We start from the raw sequence: 18,431 nt of genomic DNA, 5'->3' as shown, positions 1-18,431 counted from the left end.
AGGAGAAATCTAGACAACCTTAGAAAATCTAGTCAACAAAATGACTTTTTAGATATAGCACCAAAGGCACAACCCATCAAAGAAGTAACTGATAAGCTGGACTTCATTGAAACTAGATTTTCTGTTCTGCTATCAGGAGAATGAAGACAAGCCACGGACTAGGAGAATATATTTGCAAAAGACATATCTGATAAAGGACTATTATCCAAAATATACAAGAACTCTTAAAGTTCAACCATAAGAAAACAAACAACCTGATTAAAAAATGGGCCAAAGACCTTAACAGACACCTCACTATAGAAGATGTACAGATGGCAAATAAGCATATGAAAATATGTTCCATGTCATATGTCATCAGGGAATGCAGATGACAACAAGGAGACACCACTCTACACCTAGGAGCATGGCCACAATCCAGAACACTGACCACACCAGAGGCTGGGAGGGTATGGAGCAGCAGGAATTCTCACTCCCTGCCGACAGGAACAACTGGGACAGTCAACTTGGAAGACGGTTTGGCAATTTCACATAAAACTAAACATACTCTTACCATATTATCTGTGATGGTTAATACTGAATGTCAACATGACTGCATTGAAGAATGCAAAGTATTGATGCTGGGTGTGTCTGTGAGGGTGTTGCCAAAGGAGATTAACATTTGAGTCAGTGGGCTGGGAAAGGCAGACCCACCCTTAATCTGGGCGGGTACCATCCAATCAGCTGCCAGCACAGCTAGAATATAAAGCAGGAAGAAAAACGTGAAAAGACTAGACTGGCCTAGCCTCCCAGCCTACATCTTTCTCCTGTGCTGGACCCTTCCTGCCCTTGAACATCAGACTCCAAGTTCTTCAGTTTTGGGGGTCAGACTGGCTTTCTTTGCTCCTTGGCTTACAGACGGCCTATTGTGGGTCCTTGTGATCATATGAGTTAATACTTAATAAGCTCCCTTTTATATATATCTCTCTGTCCTATTAGTTCTGTCCCTCTAGAGAACCCTGACTAACACACTATGCAGCAATTGTGTTCCTTGGTATTTACCAAAAGGAGCTGAAAACTTATGTCCACACAAAAACCGCAAAAGGATGTTTACAGCAGCTGTATCCATTAATTGTCAAAACTTGGAAGCAGGCAAGATGTCCTTCAATAGGTAAATGGATAAATAAACTGTGGTACATCCAGACAGTGGAATATTACTCAGCAATAAAAAGAAATGAGCTACTAAGCCACAAAAAGACAAGGAAGAACCTTCAATACATCTTATTATGTGAAATGAGCTAGTGTGAAAAGGCTATCAACTGTATGATTCCAACTATGGGATATTCTGGAAAAGGCAAAGCTATGGAGGCAGTGAAAAGATCAGTGGTTCCCTGGGGTTGGGCAGGGAGGAATGGACCACAGAGGGTTTTTAGGGCAGTGAAACTACTCTGTATGACATGAGAATGGTGGACACATGTCATACATTTGTTCAAATCCACAGAATGTACAACACCACGAGTGGACCCTAATGTGAACTGTAGACTTTGGGTGATACTGATGTGTCAGTGCAGGTTCATCAGTTGAAACAATGTACCGTTCTGGGGAGGGAGGTTGATAAGTGGGAAGGTGGTGCAGGTCAAGAGGATGGGTGTGTATGGGAAGCTTCTATATCTGCTTCTCAATTTTGCTGTGATGTTAACGCTGCCCTAAAAAATAAAGTCCAATAAAATTTATTTTTATTTTTATTTTTATTTTTTTGAGACGGAGTCTCGCTCTATCACCAGGCTGGAGTGCAGTGGCACGATCTCGGCTTGCTGCAACCTCTGCCTCCCTGGTTCAAGCCATTCTCCTGCCTCAGCCTCCCGAGTAGCTGGGACTACAGGCCTGCACCACCACACCCAGGTAATTTTTGTATTTTTAGTAGACAGGGTTTCACCATGTTGGCCAGGATGGTCTCTATTTCTTGACCTCGTGATCCACCCAACTCGTCCTCCCAAAGTGCTGGGATTACAGCTGTATCCACACTGAGCCACCGCACCGGCCTTATTTATTTATTTATTTATTTATTTATTGAAAAAATTGTTTTAAACTGAAAGCATTCAGAAGCAGAGAAGCTGAAGGAATCCTTAACGACAGATGTGCACGACAAGAAATGTTACACGAAGTCCTTCAGGCAGTAGGGAAAGAATGTCAGACAGAAATATAGACCCTAACCACAGAACGAAGAGCACTTGGAATGATAGCTACACGGGTAATTAGAGAAGATTTTCTTCCTATTATTCAAATCTCTACAAGCTAACTTACTATTTAAACAAAAATAAAAACAATGTACTGTGGGGTTTATAAAAGTAAACTGGGCTGGGCACGGTGGCTCATGCCTGTAATCCCAGCACTTTGGGAGGCCAAGGCATGCAGATTGCTTGAGCTGAGGAGTTCAAGACCAGCCGGGGCAACACAGTGAGACTCTGTCTCCAAAAAAAAAAAAAAAAAGTAAATTGAAACAATGGCACCAAGATGAGGGGGAGAAACAGAAGCTCAAGCTGTGCCAACATTCGGAGGTGCAATAATACTTGAAGGCTGGCAGGTCGGTCAAGGATGGAACTTCTGGTTTCTGGTTGGACACGCAAAGCACTTGGAAGTCTCACTCCCCTTCTTAGATCCAACAGAGAACTGAAGTCGCAGGACAAATTACTACCCTGAATCTGGAGAGAGAAGCGGACACACAGAACCACAACTGAGATCAGTTTCCCAGGAGTCATGAACTGGTAGGAACACCTCCAAGGCAATTTGGACAAACTGCTGGAGGCTGAGTGTGGACTAGCTTGAGGGCGAGATCCAGGGCACCTGGTATCACAGGGACACTGCACTTTCATGGGTTTGCATATCCAGAAGCCCCCACCTTGTTCTCACAATGAAGATCCGACAAAAATCCCTTCACATATCAGGCAATAAAAGGGAAAAAGGAACCGTTTTTAAAAACCCCCAGAACTCTGTCCATAACAAAAACCAAGGGAAACAACTTTAACAGAGCCTTCTCTGTCGTGGGGGAAGGGCAGCTGGCCAACTCCAGCCCCCTCTAGCCCAAAGGAACAAAAAAGAGGCTAAGAAACACTTCTGAAGATCAGCCCAAAAACTCAGGCCCAGTAAAAGACTAAGACCCCTAATCATAAGCCTAAGATTATAGAACACTTCTCCTCCCCCACGCCTCACCCTCACATCAACAGGGCTCCAGAACAATAAGTGAATTAAAGCTGCAAGAAATAAATCCCTTTACAAAGGAGTTTTTCGGAAAGCAAAGACATCCAGGGCAGACAAAACAAAACAAGGAAACCGAAGCCTCTGGCATCTACAGCTGCAGCAAACATTCAACACGGCACAACCTCTACCCAGATAACGTAACACGTCCCGCGAATGGCCTCTTCACCTCAGCTCCTATTAACAGATACAGCATATCAGACTATCAACAAAAATAACAAGGCATGATATAAGGTGAGAAAAAATATGTACAAAGAGACAAAGCAAGCAACAGAGACTGACTGGGACATATGACATATTTTGGAATTATCAGAGAACTTTTTAAATTATGGCTATATAGTAAGGGTGATATGGTTTGGCTGTGTCCCCACCCAAATCTCATCTTGAATTGTAGCTCCCATAATCCCCACGTGTGGTGGGAAGGAACCAGTGGGAGGTAACTGAATCATGGGGGCGGTTTTCTCCATGCTATTCTCGTGATAGTAAGTTCTCACGAGATCTGATGGTTTTAGAAGGGGCTTTCCCCTTCGTTCAGCTCACATTCTTCTTCCTGACACCATGTGAAGAAGGATGTGTTTGCTTCCCCTTCTGCCTTGATTATAAGTTTCCTCCCCAGCCCTGCAGAATTGTGAGTCAATTAAACTTCTTTCCTTTATAAATTACCTAGTCTTGGGCAGTTGTTTATAGCAGCATAAGAACGGACTAATACAAAGGGCTCTATGGAAAAAGTAGACAACATGCAAGAACAGATGGGTAATATAAGCAGAGAGAGGGAAGCTCAGAGAGAATCAAAAGAAAATGCTGGAGATCAAAATCACTCTAACACAAACAAAGAATACCTTTGATGGGTTCATTAGTAGAATGGACTAAGCTGAAGGAAGAATCAGCAAGCTTGAAGACATGTCCATTGAAACTTCCCAAACTGAAGTGCAAAGAGAAAAAAGAATGGGCAGCAGGGATTGGGGGAGAACAAAATAGCCCCGAACTGTGGAACAATTATAAAAGATGTAACATACGTATAAATGGTATAACAGAAGTAGAAGAGAAGAAAGTGAATAAATATTGGAAATAATGTCCACAAATTTTCCAAAATTAATGACAGACACCACACAGATCCAGGAAACTGAGAGAACACCAAGCAGGATAAATGCCAAAATATCTGTACCTAGGCATATCGTATTAAAACTGCAGAAAGCAAAAGACAGAAAACCTTGAAAAAGGCCAAAGGAAAAATGCACCTAACCTATAGAAGAAAAAGGAAAAAGAATTACATCAGACCGTTCCTCAGAAACTATACAAGCAAGCAAGAAAAAAAAAACTACCAACCTAGCAATCTGTATCCAGCAGAATTATCCCTTAAAAGTGAAGAAGAAATAAAGACTTTCTCAGACAAACAAAAACGAAAAGAATTTGTCGCCTGTAGACTGACCTACCTTGCAAATAAATGTTTACAGAAGTTCTTCAAATGAAAAAGAAAATTATATAGGTCTGAATCTCAGATCTAAGTAAAGTGGAAAGAAAGAACAGAAATAAGAAGAAAACTAAAGTCTTTTATTTCTTTGTTCTTCATTGATCTAATCAATAACTGTTTATTCAAAGTAATGTCAGTAACAATGTATTAGGTGATTATAACATATGGAGAATAAAATAAATAACAGCAACATTGTAAGAGATGGGAGGGAGGAATTGGGAACACTCAGTTATTGGGTAAATGTATACTGTAAACTCTGAGGCAACCACTAAATTTTTTTTTAATGATAAGCTAAGAGGAGAGAAAGCAGAATCATATAAAATGTTCAATTAAAACCAGACAAGGCAGAAAAAGAGGGGAATATTTAAAAACAACAATAGGCCGGGCACGGTGGCTCACATCTGTAATCCCAGCACTTTGGGAGGCCGAGGCGGGTGGATTACGAGGTCAGGAGATCGAGACCATCCTGGCTAACACAGTGAAACCCCATCTCTACTAAAAATACAAAAAAATTAGCCGGGCGTGGTGGCAGGTGCCTGTAGTCCCAGCTACTCAGGAGGTTGAGGCAGGAGAATGGCATGAACCTAGGAGGTGGAGCTTGCAGTGAGCCAAGATCGTGCCACTGCACTTCAGCCTGGGCAACAGAGTGAGACTCTGTCTCAAAAAAAAAAAAAAAAAAAAAACAATAACAAAGAACAAGCACAACAAATAGAAAACAGTCCCAAATATGGTAGATATTAATTCAACTGTATTAATAACCAATTTAAACATGAATGATCTAAATATACCATTAACAGAAAGAAACCATCGAAATGGATTAAAAAAACTAACTATAATACATGTCATCTACAAGAAGCCCTCTCTAAATAAAAAGACACAAATAGGTTAAATGTAAATGAATGGAGAAAGATATACCATATTAACACAAATCAAAAAAATGCTGGCCAGACACAGTGCCTCATGTCAGTAATTCCAGCATTTTGGGAGGCCAAGGCAAGAAGATCACTTGAGCCCAGGAGTTCAAAAGCAGCCTGGGCAACATAGGGAGACCCCACCTCTATGAACAATAAAAATGAATTAGCCAGTTGTGGTGGTGTGCACCTGTAGTCCCAGCTACCTGGGAGGCTGAGATGGGAGGATCACTTGAGCTTGAGAGGTTGAGGCTGCAGTGAGCCATGATGGCACCACTGCATTTCAGCCTGGGTGACAGAGCAATACTCTGTCAAAAAAGGAAGAAGGGAAGGGAAAGGAAGGGAAGGGAAGGGGAAGGGGAAAGGGAGAAAAGGAGAGGAGAGGAGAGGAGAGGGGAGGAGAGGGGAGGGAGAGAGGGAGGAAGGAAGGAAAGAAGGAAGGAAGGAAGGGAGGGAGGGAGGGGAAGAAGCCAAGGGAGCTATCTTAATTTTAAAAACAGCAAAATCATCAGAGATAAAGGGGGACATTATATAATAATAAATGGGTCAATCTTCCAAGGGAACATAACAATCTTAAACACATATTTATCTAACAGCTGAGCATCAAAATATGTGAGGCTAACACTGATAGAATTGCAAAGAAAGATAGACAAATCCACTATTACAGTTGGAAATTTCAATACTAACAGTAATTGACATCCAGCAAGCAGAAAATCAGTAAAGATATAGTTGATCTGAATAATACCATCAATCAACTGTTCTTATTGGCATTCATAGATTACTTCATTCAACAACAATGGAATATCCATTCTTCTCAAGCTCACATGAAACATTCACCAAGACAGATAACATTCTGGACCATAAAACAAGTCTCAATATATTTACGAAGACTCAAATTATACAAAGTTTATTCTCTGACTACACCAGAAATAAATTATAAACAAATAAAAAAATCTAGAAAAATCCCCAAATAATTGGAAACTAACAAATATCTAAAAACAAAACAAAACATCCACACAAGTCAAAGATAAAATTAAAAAGTAAATTAATTAGAATGTATTTAAAATGAAATGAAAATTAAAAGTATATCGAAATTATCAAAAGTTGTGTGAAGCCACTAAAGCAGTACTCTGGGGAAAATTTACAGCACTAAATCCCCGTACTAAGGAAAGAAAAACAACACTCTGCGAGGCTGAGGAGGGAGGATCACTTGAGGCCAGGAGTTCAAGACCAACCTGAACAACCTGGTGAGATTCCAACGCTACAAAAAATTAAAAAAAAAAAAAAAAAAAATTAGGCAGGCCGGGTGCAGTGGCTCATGCCTGTAATCTCAGCACTTTGGGAGGCCAAGACAGGAGGATCACCTGAGATTGGGAGTTTGAGACCAGCCTGACCAACATGGAGAAACCCCATATCTACTAAAAATACAAAATTAGCTGGACATGGTGGCGTATGTCTGTAATCCCAGCTACTCGGGAGGCTGAGGCAGGAGAATTGCTTGAACCCAGGAGGCGGAGGTTGCGGAGAGCCGAGATTGTGCCATTGCACTCCAGCCTGGGCAACAAGAGCGGAACTCTGTCTCAAAAAAAAAAAAAAAAAAAAAATTAGCCTGGCATGGTGGCACATACCTGTAGTCCTAGCTACTCAGGAGGCCGAAGTGGGAGGACTGCTTAAGCCTAGGCATTCAAGACTGCAGTGAGCTATGATTGCACCACTGCACTTTAGCCTGGGTGGCAGAGCAAAATAATAATAATAATAATGTCTGTTTCTAGAATAATAATAATAATAATGACAAAGAACTCAAATCAGTGACTTCAGCTTCCACCTAGGGAACTTAGAATAAAGAGCAAATTAAAACATGTAAAAGAAGACAAATTATAAATGTCAGAGCAGAATCCAATGAAACAAAAAATAGAAAAAGAGAAAAATCAATGAAACCTAAAGTTTTTTGAGAGGATCAATATAACTGATAAGCCTCTATCCAGACTCAGGAAAGGGAGAAAAAACACAAATTATCAGTATCAGGAATGAGAGAAGACAGCACTACATACTCTACAGATATTAAAAGGATAATAGAAAATATTCCAAATATTTTTATGGCAATAAATTTGACAACTCAAATGAAATGGACAAATGCCTTGAGAGAAACAAACAAATAATGCTCATTCAAGAAAAAATGAGTTACGTGAATAGCCCTACATCTAGTAAAGAAATTGAACTCACAGTTAAAAACCTTCCCACAAAGAAAACTACAAGGCCAGATGGCTTCACTGGTGAATCTCCAAACATAAGGAAAGAATAATACTATCTACACATACTCTTCCAAGAAACTGAACAGGAGGGACTACTTTCCAGCTCATTTTATGAGATCAGCATTACTCTGATATGAAATCCAAACTAAAACATTGATATAGTTTGGCAATATGTCCCCAACCAAATCTCATGTTAAATCGTAATTCTCAATGTTGGAGATGGGGCCTGGTGGGAGGTGACTGGATCACGGGAATGGATTTCTCATGAATGGTTTAGCACCACTCCCTTGGTGCTGTCTTCACCACAGTGAGTGACTTCTCACAAGATCTGGCTATTTAAAACTGGGTGGCACTTCATTCTCTCTCTTGTTCCCATTCCTGTTATGTGAGATGCCTGCTCCCACTTTGCCTTCTGCCATGACTGTAAGCTTCCTGAGGCCTCTCTAGAAGCAGATGGTGGTGCCAGGAAGCAGATGTTTCCTGTACAGCCTGAAGAACTGAGATGCAATTAAATCTTTTTCTTATAATTTACTTATAAATTACACAGTAACTTCTTGTGAGATCTGGTCATTTAAAACAGTGTGGCACCTTGCTCTCTCTTTCATTCCCACTCCTGTTATGTGAGATGCCTGCTCCCTCTTTGCCTTCTGCCATGACTGTAAGCTTCCTGAGGCCTCCCCAGAAGCAGATGGTGGTGACAGGAAGCACATGCTTCCTGTAGAGCCTGCAGATTATAAATTTTCTTATAAATTACACAGTCTCAGATATTTCTTTATAGCAATGCAAGAACAACCTAATACAGAAAAAATGGTACCAAGGAGTGGGGCATTGCTATAAAGATACCTGAAAATATGGAAGCAGCTTTGGAATTGAGTAACAGGCAGAGACTAGAAGTGTGTAGAAGGCTCAGAAGGAGACAGGAAGATGAGGGAAAGTTTGGAACTTTTTAGAGACTGGTTAACTCATTGTGACCAAAATGCTGATAGTCATACAGACAATAAAGTCCAGGCTAATGAGGTCTCAGATGGAAATGAGGAATTTATCGGGAACTGAAGCAAACATCACACATGTTTGCCGCGGCAAAGAACTTGGCTGCATTCTGTACATGCCCTAGGGATCTGTGGAAGTTTGAACTTGAGAGTGATGCCTAGGGTATATGGTAGAAGAAATTTCTAAGCACCAAAGTGTTCAAGATGTTTCCTGCCTGTTTCTAACAGCCTATCCACAGATGCAAGAGCAAAGGAATGACCTGAAGTTGGAACTTATATTTAAAAGGGAAGCAGAGCAGAAAAGTTTGGAAAATTTGCAACTTGGCCACATGGCAAAGAAAGAAAAAGTTTTTGAGAGAGGATTTCAAGCAGGCTTGTAGAGCAACGACTTCCTAGAGAAATTCACATAACTACAAAGAAGCCAAGGGCTGACAGCCAAGACAATGGGGAAAAAACCTCAAAGGCATTTCAGAGACCTCTTCCTAGAGAAATCTGCATAACTTCAAAGATAGCCAAGGCAATGGGGAAAAAACCTCAGAGGCATTTCAGAGACCTTTCAGCACCCCCTGCCATCACAGAGCCAGAGGTCTAAAAGGAGAGAATGGTTTCATGGGTCAGGCCCAGAGCCCCTCTGCCCTACAGAGCCTCAGGACACTGCTCCCTGCATCCCAGCTGCTCGGGTTCTGCTAGGGTTCTGGCCTCAGATCAAAAGGGCCCAGGTACAGCTTGGGCCACAGCTCCAGAGGGTGCAAGCCATGAGCCTTTGTGGCTTCCATGTGTTATTAAGCCTGTGAGTGCACAGAGTGCAAGGGTTGAGGCTTGGGATTCTCCACCTAGATTTCAGAGAACGTATGGAAAAGCCTGGGTGTCTAGGCAGAAGTCTGTTGCAGGGTAGAAGCCCTCATGGAGAACCTCTACTATGACAGTGCAGAGGGGAAATGTGGGATTGAAGCCCCCTCACAAAGTCCCCACTGGGGCACTGCCTAGGAGCTGTGGGAAGAGAACCACCATCCTGCAGACCCAAGAATGATAGATTCACTGGCAGCTTGCACCCTGCACCTGCAAAAGCTATAGGCACTCAAAGCCATCCCATGAGAGCAACCTCAGGAGCCCCTGCAAAGCCACAGGGACAGAGCTGCCTAAGGCCTTGGGAGCCCATTCCTTGCACCAGTGTGCCCTAGATGTGGGACATGGAGTCAAAGGGTATTATTTTGGAGCTTTAAGATTTAGTGGCTGCCCTGCTGAGTTTTGAACTTTCATGGGTCCTGTAGCTCCTTTCTTTTGACCAATTTCCCCCTTTTGGAATGAGAATATTTACCTAATGCCTTTACCCGCTTTGTATCTTGGGAGTAACTAACTTGTTTTGATTTTGCAGGCTCATAGGTAAAAGGAGATGAGTATCAGATGAGACTTTTGACTTGAACTTGGGACTTTTAAGTTAATGCTAGAGGAAGTTAAGACTTTGGGGGACTATTGGGAAGAGATTATTGTATTTTGAAATTCAAGAAGGGCATGAGATTTGGGAGGGGCCGGGGCAGAATAATACAGTTTAGATTTGTGTCTCCACCCAAATTTCATATTGAAATGTAATCCCCAGTATTGAAAGTGGGACCTGGTGGGAGGTGACTGGATCATGAGGGTGGATTTCTCATGAATAGCTTAGCACTATCTTCTTGGTGCTATCCTCACTACAGTGAGTAACTTCTTGTGAGATCTGGTCATTTAAAACAGTGTGGCACCTTGCTCTCTCTTTCATTCCCACTCCTGTTATGTGAGATGCCTGCTCCCTCTTTGCCTTCTGCCATGAATGTAAGCTTCCTGAGGCCTCCCCAGAAGCAGATGGTGGTGACAGGAAGCACATGCTTCCTGTAGAGCCTGCAGAACTGTGGGCCAATTAAATCTCTTTTCTTATAAATTACACAGTTTCAGGTATTTATTTTATAGCAAAGCAAGAATGGCCTCATACAGACATTAAAAGAAAAAAGAAAGAAAATATTGCGTCTATTAGTAGTGAATATAATGATACTTCTTTTCCAGGTAATCCAGGGCTCCCTTACCTTTTCTTCATAATTTGGTAGTTTATCTTTGCATATGGTTATGATGTCCATCCAGGAGTAGTTCCTCTCTCTTCGGATCTTTTCTAATTCTGGATCATTCTCATATTTGTCAGCATCCAGCTAAAAGAGTTAACCCACCACAAACAAGAGCTCAGATTAACAAGGAGATGTAGAAACATTCTCTTTCTGGATCTCCAATATGATTTTATACTCCAAATTTATCATTTGTTACTTTTTCAACCCTCAACTAACTCTCTTCATCTCCTCTAGGCATTTAATGGATTTTCCATTCTCCAAAACACCAGCTATACATACAATGGAGTTCTGTTTGATTTCTGCCTCCCTTCTCTGCAACAGTCCATCCCAGGGGATTCTTCTTCCCATTTTGAGATGATAGTCTCACCACCTCAAGCCTGTCTGACCTCTCCACAGGTCCCTCACTGTGCCCTGTTTCTCTGCCACCATCCCACTCATGAGTCTCATTGATCCTCAATGCCAATCTCTTTGGTCAGTTTGTTTCCATGAGCCAAAACATTGTATGCTCTCACAGCTTGCAAATAAAACTCAAGTTAATTAAACTGGAATGAGAAACCTTCTACCATCTGGCCCCAGCTGACTTTTCTACTTCTATCTGTTCCTGTCTCCTACTTTTTAAAGAACTCTACATTCTAAACCAAATAGGATGATTGGCTACCTTAAAAATATTTGATATTTCACATCCCCACAACCTTGCTCATGACAGCTTTCTATGCCTAAAATTTCCATTCAACATTTTCATTTATCACAATCCTATCTCTATTAAGGTTCAGTTTTACTGTTCCTTCCTGATGAAGCACTTCCCTGATGAAGCTCCAGGCAGAATTCATCTGAACTCTTATTTAAAACTACTGGCAGTGAATCTAGCACACTTCATGTTTTGCAATAAACTGCACATTATATCATCACTACTTACTGAACAACAAACTCCAGTGTTGCAGGAAGTCAGGGACCCCGAATGGAGGGACTGGCTGGAGCCACGGCAGAGGAACATAAGTTTTGAAGATTTCATGGACATCTATCAGTTCTCAAATAATACTTTAATAATTTATTATGCCTGTCTTTAATCTCTTAATCCTGTTATCTTCGTAAGCTGAGGATGTATGTCACCTCAGGACCACTGTGATAATTGTGTTAACTGTACAAATTGCTTGTAAAACATGTGTGTTTGAACAATATGAAATCAGTACACCTTGAAAAAGAACAGAGTAACAGCGATTTTCAGGGAACAAGGGAAGACAACCATAAGGTTTGATTGCCTGCAGGGTCAGGCAAAAACACCCATATTGTTCTTCTTGCAGAGAGCCTATAAACGGGCATGCAAGTAGAGAAGGTATCACTAAATTATTTTCCTAGGAAGGAATATTAATACCCTAGGGAAGGAATGCATTTCTGGGGGGAGGTCTATAAACAGCTGGTCTGGGAATGTCTGTCTTACGCGGTTGAGATAAGGACTGAGATACGCCCTGGTCTCCTGCAGTACCCTCAGGCTTACTAAGGTGAGGAAAAACTCCACCCTGGTAAATTTGTGGTCAGACCAGTTCTCTGCTCTCGAATGCTGTTTTCTGTTATTTAAGATGTTTATCAAGACAATATGTGCACCACTGAACATAGATCTTTATCAGTGGTTCTGCTTTTGCCCTTTGCCCTGTGATCTTTGTTGGACCCTTATCAGTAGTTCTGCTTTTGCCCTTTGTCCTGTTCCCTCAGAAGCATGTGATCTTTGTTAGACCCTTATTAGTAGTTCTGCTTTTTGCCCTTTGAAGCCTGTGATATTTGTACCTACTCCCTGTTCTTACGCCCCCTCCCCTTTTGAAACCCTTAATAAAAACTTGCTGGTCTGAGACTCAGGCGGGCATCATGGTCCTACCAATATGTGATGTCACCCCTGGCGGCCCAGCTGTAAAATTCCTCTCTTTATACTGTCTCTCTTTATTTCTCAGCTGGCCGACACTTATGGAAAATGGAACCTATGTTGAAATATTGGGGGCGGGTTCCCCCGATACTCCAGAATATATTAAAGTACTAGTCATCAATATGTTATTTTCTACAAAGTTGACTCTAAAACTTAGCATATCCACTGCATGATATGCACAGTACTATTTGCTATGGTCTGAATGTGTCCATATTATGACACACAATATGTAATATGACACATTATATGACACGTGTCATAAGTTTAAATATACGAATGTTGAAACTTAACACAAATGTGATAGTATTAAGGGGTGGGACCTTTAGGATGTGATTAAGTCATGAGGGCAAGCCCTCATTTATAGGATTAGTGGCCTTGTAAGAGAGATGGAGCTGGGCACTGTGGCTCACACCTATAATCCCAGAACTTTGGGAGGCCAAGGTGGGCAGATCACCTGAGGTCAGGGGTTCAAGACCAGCCTGTCCAACATGGTGAAACCCCATCTCTACTAAAAATACAAAAATTAGCCAGGCATGGTGGTCCACGCCTGTGATCCCAGCTACTCGGGAGGCTGAGGCAGGAGAATCACTTGAATCCAGGAGGCAGAGGTTGCAGTGAGCCAAGACTGCGCTACCAGCCTGGGTGACAGAGCGAGGCTCCATCTCAAAAAAAAAAAAAAAAAAAAAAAAAGAGCAAGAGAGATGTAAGGGAGCAGTTTGCCCTGTCCACTACATGAGGACAGAGCAAGGAAATGGCCGTCTATGAGGACAGGATCCTCATCAGACACTAAATCTGCTGGCACCTTAATCTTGGACTTCTTAGCCTCTAGAACTATAAGAATTCTATAAATTGCTGTTGTTTATAAATTGTCCAGTTTAAGCTATTTTGTCATTTTGTTATAGCAGCAGGTATTTAGTTTATTCCAAGCTAAAATAATCTTCCAATTGTTTGTATGTACGAGAAAAGGTTTTTTAGAACTCTATGTCACTAATAACAGATTGATTAAACAGATACACAAACATGTCCACATGTGTTACCTCTGTTAAAAATTATGGGAGATGTTACATACATATAATGTTAATATGGGGTGTGTGTGTGTGTGGCTTTTTTGGTTTTTTGGGTTTTTTTAGAGATGAGGTCTCAAACTTCTGGCTTCAGGCAATCTGCCGCCTCGGCCTCCCAAAGTGCTGGGATGACAGAAGCCACCATGCCTGGCCCAGGAGAGGTCATTGTTTTGGACTGAGCCCCTGCACTAGGCCCCAGGATGAGACCAAACCAAAATGCAGCCACTCATGCCATATGCCACTTGATCAAACTAAAACTTCAAAGAAGGAGGTGCATCTCAAACAGACCAGCTTTTCCTGAGATCAGAAGATTCCAGTCTTCCTGAGTCAGAATAATAAGGAAGTCGCTTCTGCTTTAACCCTTAGGAAAAAAGTAACCTAATGTAACTTGACGTTAACCAATCAGCTTTTTTACCTATTGTTCTGTTTCTTTGTTGCCGCCCTACAAAACCCACTGTTGTGCTATTACCCTATCAAGCTCTTATTCTATTTTGTAGAATGGAGGTTGCCCTATTCACAAATCAAGAATAAAAGCTAATTAGATCTTTAACTAAATTGGTTGTAATTTTGTCTTCCAACAGCACTGATCCAGAATGGATATTAAGAAAGCATATAGGCCGGGTGCGGTGGTTCATGTCTATAATGCCAGCACTTTGGGAGGCCGAGGTGGGCGGATCACCTGAGGTCAGCAGTTCAAGATCAGCCTGACCAACATGGAGAAACCCTGTCTCTACTAAAAATACAAAATTAGCCCGGCATGGCGCTGTGCACCTTGTTATCCCAGCTACTCGGGAGGCTGACACATGAGAATGGCTTGAACTCGGGAAGATGAGGTTGCGGTGAGCCGAGATCATGCCACTGCACTCCAGCCTGGGCAAAAAGAGCAAAAAAAAAAAAAAAAAAAAAAGAAAGAAAGAATATAAAAACACACAGGACATTAAAACCACAGAGTAAACATGATTTAATTTTGATAGCCCTGACTCAGAGCAGAACTAGACGGTAGGAAAAACTATGTTTGAGCCCATGTAATAATCTAAAAGGTGTCTACTAAAATAAATCTTGTTTTATTCTTTGAATACATTTAGAAGCTGACCTGTAATCTCACTCTTGTTCTTAAAACCGTCAAATGCACAATGAAACTCCCCAAGTGTATTAATTTGAACCCTCTGGTTGTTTGGATTGTGGATAAACATAATAAGCCAAAATTTATTCTCCTCTCATTAATGGAAACTATAAACCACTTGATTGCTTTGAAGAAGTACCCTCCAGCAAGGTAAGTGTTAAACCTTATCCTAGGAAAAGACAAATACTATGTAAACATTAACATGCATGCCCTGTTTGGCACTGGTATGCCAACTGTCACTTCCCTCTTCTGTTATTTAGGATAGAACAAGATGATCTCCAAATAGATTATGCTGGAATATTCTATAATCCTTTCCCAAGGGAAAAAGTGTGGTGTCCAGGTAACCCTGTGTATTTCATTTAAATCACATGAATGAAGATTAGATCCAGTCACCCTTCAGCCTATCCCTGAGGCCTCCCCTGGCCCTCTCTTTTGCAGTAAATCTTTGTTACTGCAAAACTATTTGCAAATAAACAAGGTGAGCGGATCTGGACTGGTGCTGTGCAAGCAACGGGACACCGGTGCAAAGCCTAGCCCCGCCTTGCAAAGCTAGCGTTACAGAGGCAGGGCTGACACCGGGCCCAGCCGGGACCCAAGCCAGCTCCACCGCCCGCTGAAGACGCCCCCACCCCACCACCGAGCGCTACCCCCCGGGGATCCCAGACAGACCGCGGCAGGACCCCGCCTCGATCTGCTGGCGCCCGGTCCCTCCGCCAGGAGACTTTCAAGCGGAGTCCCCCTTCCTCCGATAGAAGAAACCCCTGGGCCTTCGACCGAGGTTAGCCAGGCAGGCAGGGCGTCGGACAAGCCCAACGAGCCCACGAACTCGCAGCCCGCCTCCGGCGAATCTTACAGCCCTGCCGGCCGACCCTTTAGGCCGCTGCCAATCCCGGAGCTGCGAGTGCGCAGCGAGTCCCGGCTGCGAAGCCCCTGACTGGCCAACTCTGCTGCTGAGCATGCGCAGCACATCCCAGGCAACAGAAACGGACCGCCGACCCCCACCAGCCCCGCTGCTGAGCATGCGCAGCCCACCCCAGGCGCCGGAAGCCGACCGCCAACCCCGTAAACTTCGCTGCTGAGCATGCGCAGCACACCACAGGCACTGGGGACTGACCGCCGACCCCTCAACGCCGCTGCTGAGCATGCGCAGCACACCCAGGCGCCGCGCAGGAGGCCCTGACCACCCAGGCGCCGCGTAGGAGGCCCTGACCACCCAGCCCCACTGCTGAGCATGCGCAGCCCACCCCAGGCACCGGGAGCGGCCACGAACCCCCAATCCCGCTGCTGAGCATGCGCAGCATGCCGCGGCTCCCAGGCCGCTGTCCGGCACCCGGAGGAGGCTGGGCTGTGCGCGGCGTTTGGGGGTCGGCGTCGCCCGCACGCTCTGCGAGCCTTGGGCTCGCGTACCTTCCAGTAGAGCACCCCGAGCCGCCGCAGCTGCTCCAGGCCCACTGGGCGGCCGGGGTCGGGGCGGTGGGGTTGCCGCGGGTCGCCCGGGGCGTCGTCCATATACCAGGCCTGCACCATGACGCGCAGTGCTGGTGCCGTGTTCGAACCCAGGGGCCGCGCTCGGAGCCCGGCGGCCGCGCTTTGTTTTATAGGGAGGCGTGGACGCGCATGGGAGCCGGGATTGGGCGGCTGGTTGGAGGCAGGGCCGGCGCGGGGGAGGCCCCACGGCTCCGCTGTTTTCGGAGGCAAAGCCATTCAAGCCCCGGCCCTGTCCTGGGCACCCTCGGACCTGCCTGAGGCCCGCGGCCCGGGGCCAGCCGTTCGCCAGACGCGCCGGGCAGGTGAAGCTCACCGTAGGCATCGCACGTGCCTTGTGTGTGCTGCCGCGGTCTCCCTGCACCTTCAGAGCAATCTTGTGAGGCAAAAGACGTTAAACGTGTTTAGAACATGGAAAGCAAATGCAAAAAAAAAAAAAAAAAAAAAAGAATAAGGATTTTGTTAAGCTCATGCAGTCCATATGGGCACAGTTGAGACTTCACAGCTCGGATCCCAGGTGAGACATTGTCCTCCACCTCCCCGCTCGCCAGACTTTTGCAGTGTCGGCATTCTGCAGTGCTACCCTGTACTTTTTAAACTTCCTCTTATTTCCTCTTTTCATCGTTTCTCCCTTCCCCGTACACTGTAATGTGCTAGTCTTAGAATAAAAACAAGCTTCCCCTATCCCATTCTGAATTTTTCAATGTAGCTAATAAAGTCCAGCCGCTTGACCATCCTAGATGTCTTTTCAAACCAACCAGTTGAAAAAGATCAGATTATCTCAGCCATTCCCTCAGTCTCTTTAACAAATAATGATAAAGCAGACAGGATTTAAATGAGACTGCTGTAAGAGCACAACCCCAATGCATGCAATTGACTCTTGAACTTCCAGAAATATTGCAAGAAAAATACACACTTATTTCATTTCTGTTCCCTTGCTCTAATGGCTTTGCAAATACATCCTCCTTAGAGAGCCTACCTCTCCACCTCTTCACTTGACCAGTTTCTACTCATCCTTCAAGAACACACCTTAGACGCCATTGCCCATTTTTCTGCAGCACTCATGACAAACCTTCATGCAAGAGTCTAATGGCAATCTCGCACCTCGCATTTTCTCCTTAAGCCACTGCAATAAGGCTTCGCTTCTCACCACTGGGGAACTGCTAATGACTGCCATATTGCCAGATCCAATCATGGCACTTCTGTTCTTACCAGCAACATTCATCACAGTTGCCCACGCCCTTCTTGAAACATTTTCTCATTTTCCTTCATGAGGGCATCTTGGCTGCTCCTTCCCAGGCCCCTCCTAGCTCCTGCTCCTCTAACCACTGGTTAGTGGAGCATTCCAGACTCTCCTCGTCCTGTTCCTATCCACTCACTCCAGGCGACTTTCCATGCTGTGCTGCCGGCTCCTACAGCCACATCTCCAACCTGGACCTCATTCCAGAACCTCAGGCTTGAGTATCCAGTTGGTGTTGTCACATACATGGCTAATAAGTGTGTCAAACCTAACATGGCCAAAACAACTGATTCCCCAAACATGCTTCTCCCTAACCTTTCCCATCTCAGTGAACGGCAGCACTGACTGCCCAGTGGCTTAATAAAAAAATCTAGGTGTACTCTCAGTTTTGCTTTTCCTCACCCTCAAGCTCCAATCCAATCTATCAGCAAGTCATGTTGCTTTGACCTTCGAAACACACCGCAAACCCATGCACTTCTCTCCAGCTCAACTCTTTCCGCGGTCTTTTCTTGCCTGATGGAATTGACTACTGAAATTCCCCCTCCTCACACCGCTTCCATTTTTGCCCCAGTGCAATCCATTCTATGCACAGCACCCAGACTGACCTTTTAAAAATAGGAGCCAGATGCCAGGCACTGTGGCTCACGCCTGTAATTC

General features: G+C 43.9%; 1 protein-coding gene across 2 annotated transcripts in view; it reads right to left on the bottom strand.

Moving 5' to 3' along the window:
- The window catches only part of ADI1 (acireductone dioxygenase 1), a 29,163-nt gene extending 12,253 nt beyond the window's left edge, over positions 1-16,910 (bottom strand). The window contains exons 1-2 of one of the 2 annotated variants that reach the window (XM_003807409.5): positions 16,457-16,910; positions 10,912-11,031 (exon numbers count right to left, since the gene is read on the bottom strand). In XM_003807409.5, the coding sequence (XP_003807457.3) occupies positions 10,912-11,031; positions 16,457-16,753 (417 nt within the window). In that variant the 5' untranslated portion in view covers positions 16,754-16,910. Of the gene's footprint in view, positions 1-10,911; positions 11,032-11,863; positions 15,617-16,456 lie in introns of those variants that run through there. The other variant, XM_014343728.5, reaches the window with a different exon arrangement.
- Between the last annotated feature and the right edge of the window lie 1,521 nt (positions 16,911-18,431).

Source organism: Pan paniscus, chromosome 12, assembly GCF_029289425.2.
Source record: "Pan paniscus chromosome 12, NHGRI_mPanPan1-v2.0_pri, whole genome shotgun sequence".
Taxonomy (NCBI): Eukaryota; Metazoa; Chordata; class Mammalia; order Primates; family Hominidae; genus Pan; species Pan paniscus.
The sequence above is the reverse complement of the archived record's forward strand: the minus strand, read 5'-3'. Positions and strand labels throughout refer to the sequence as shown.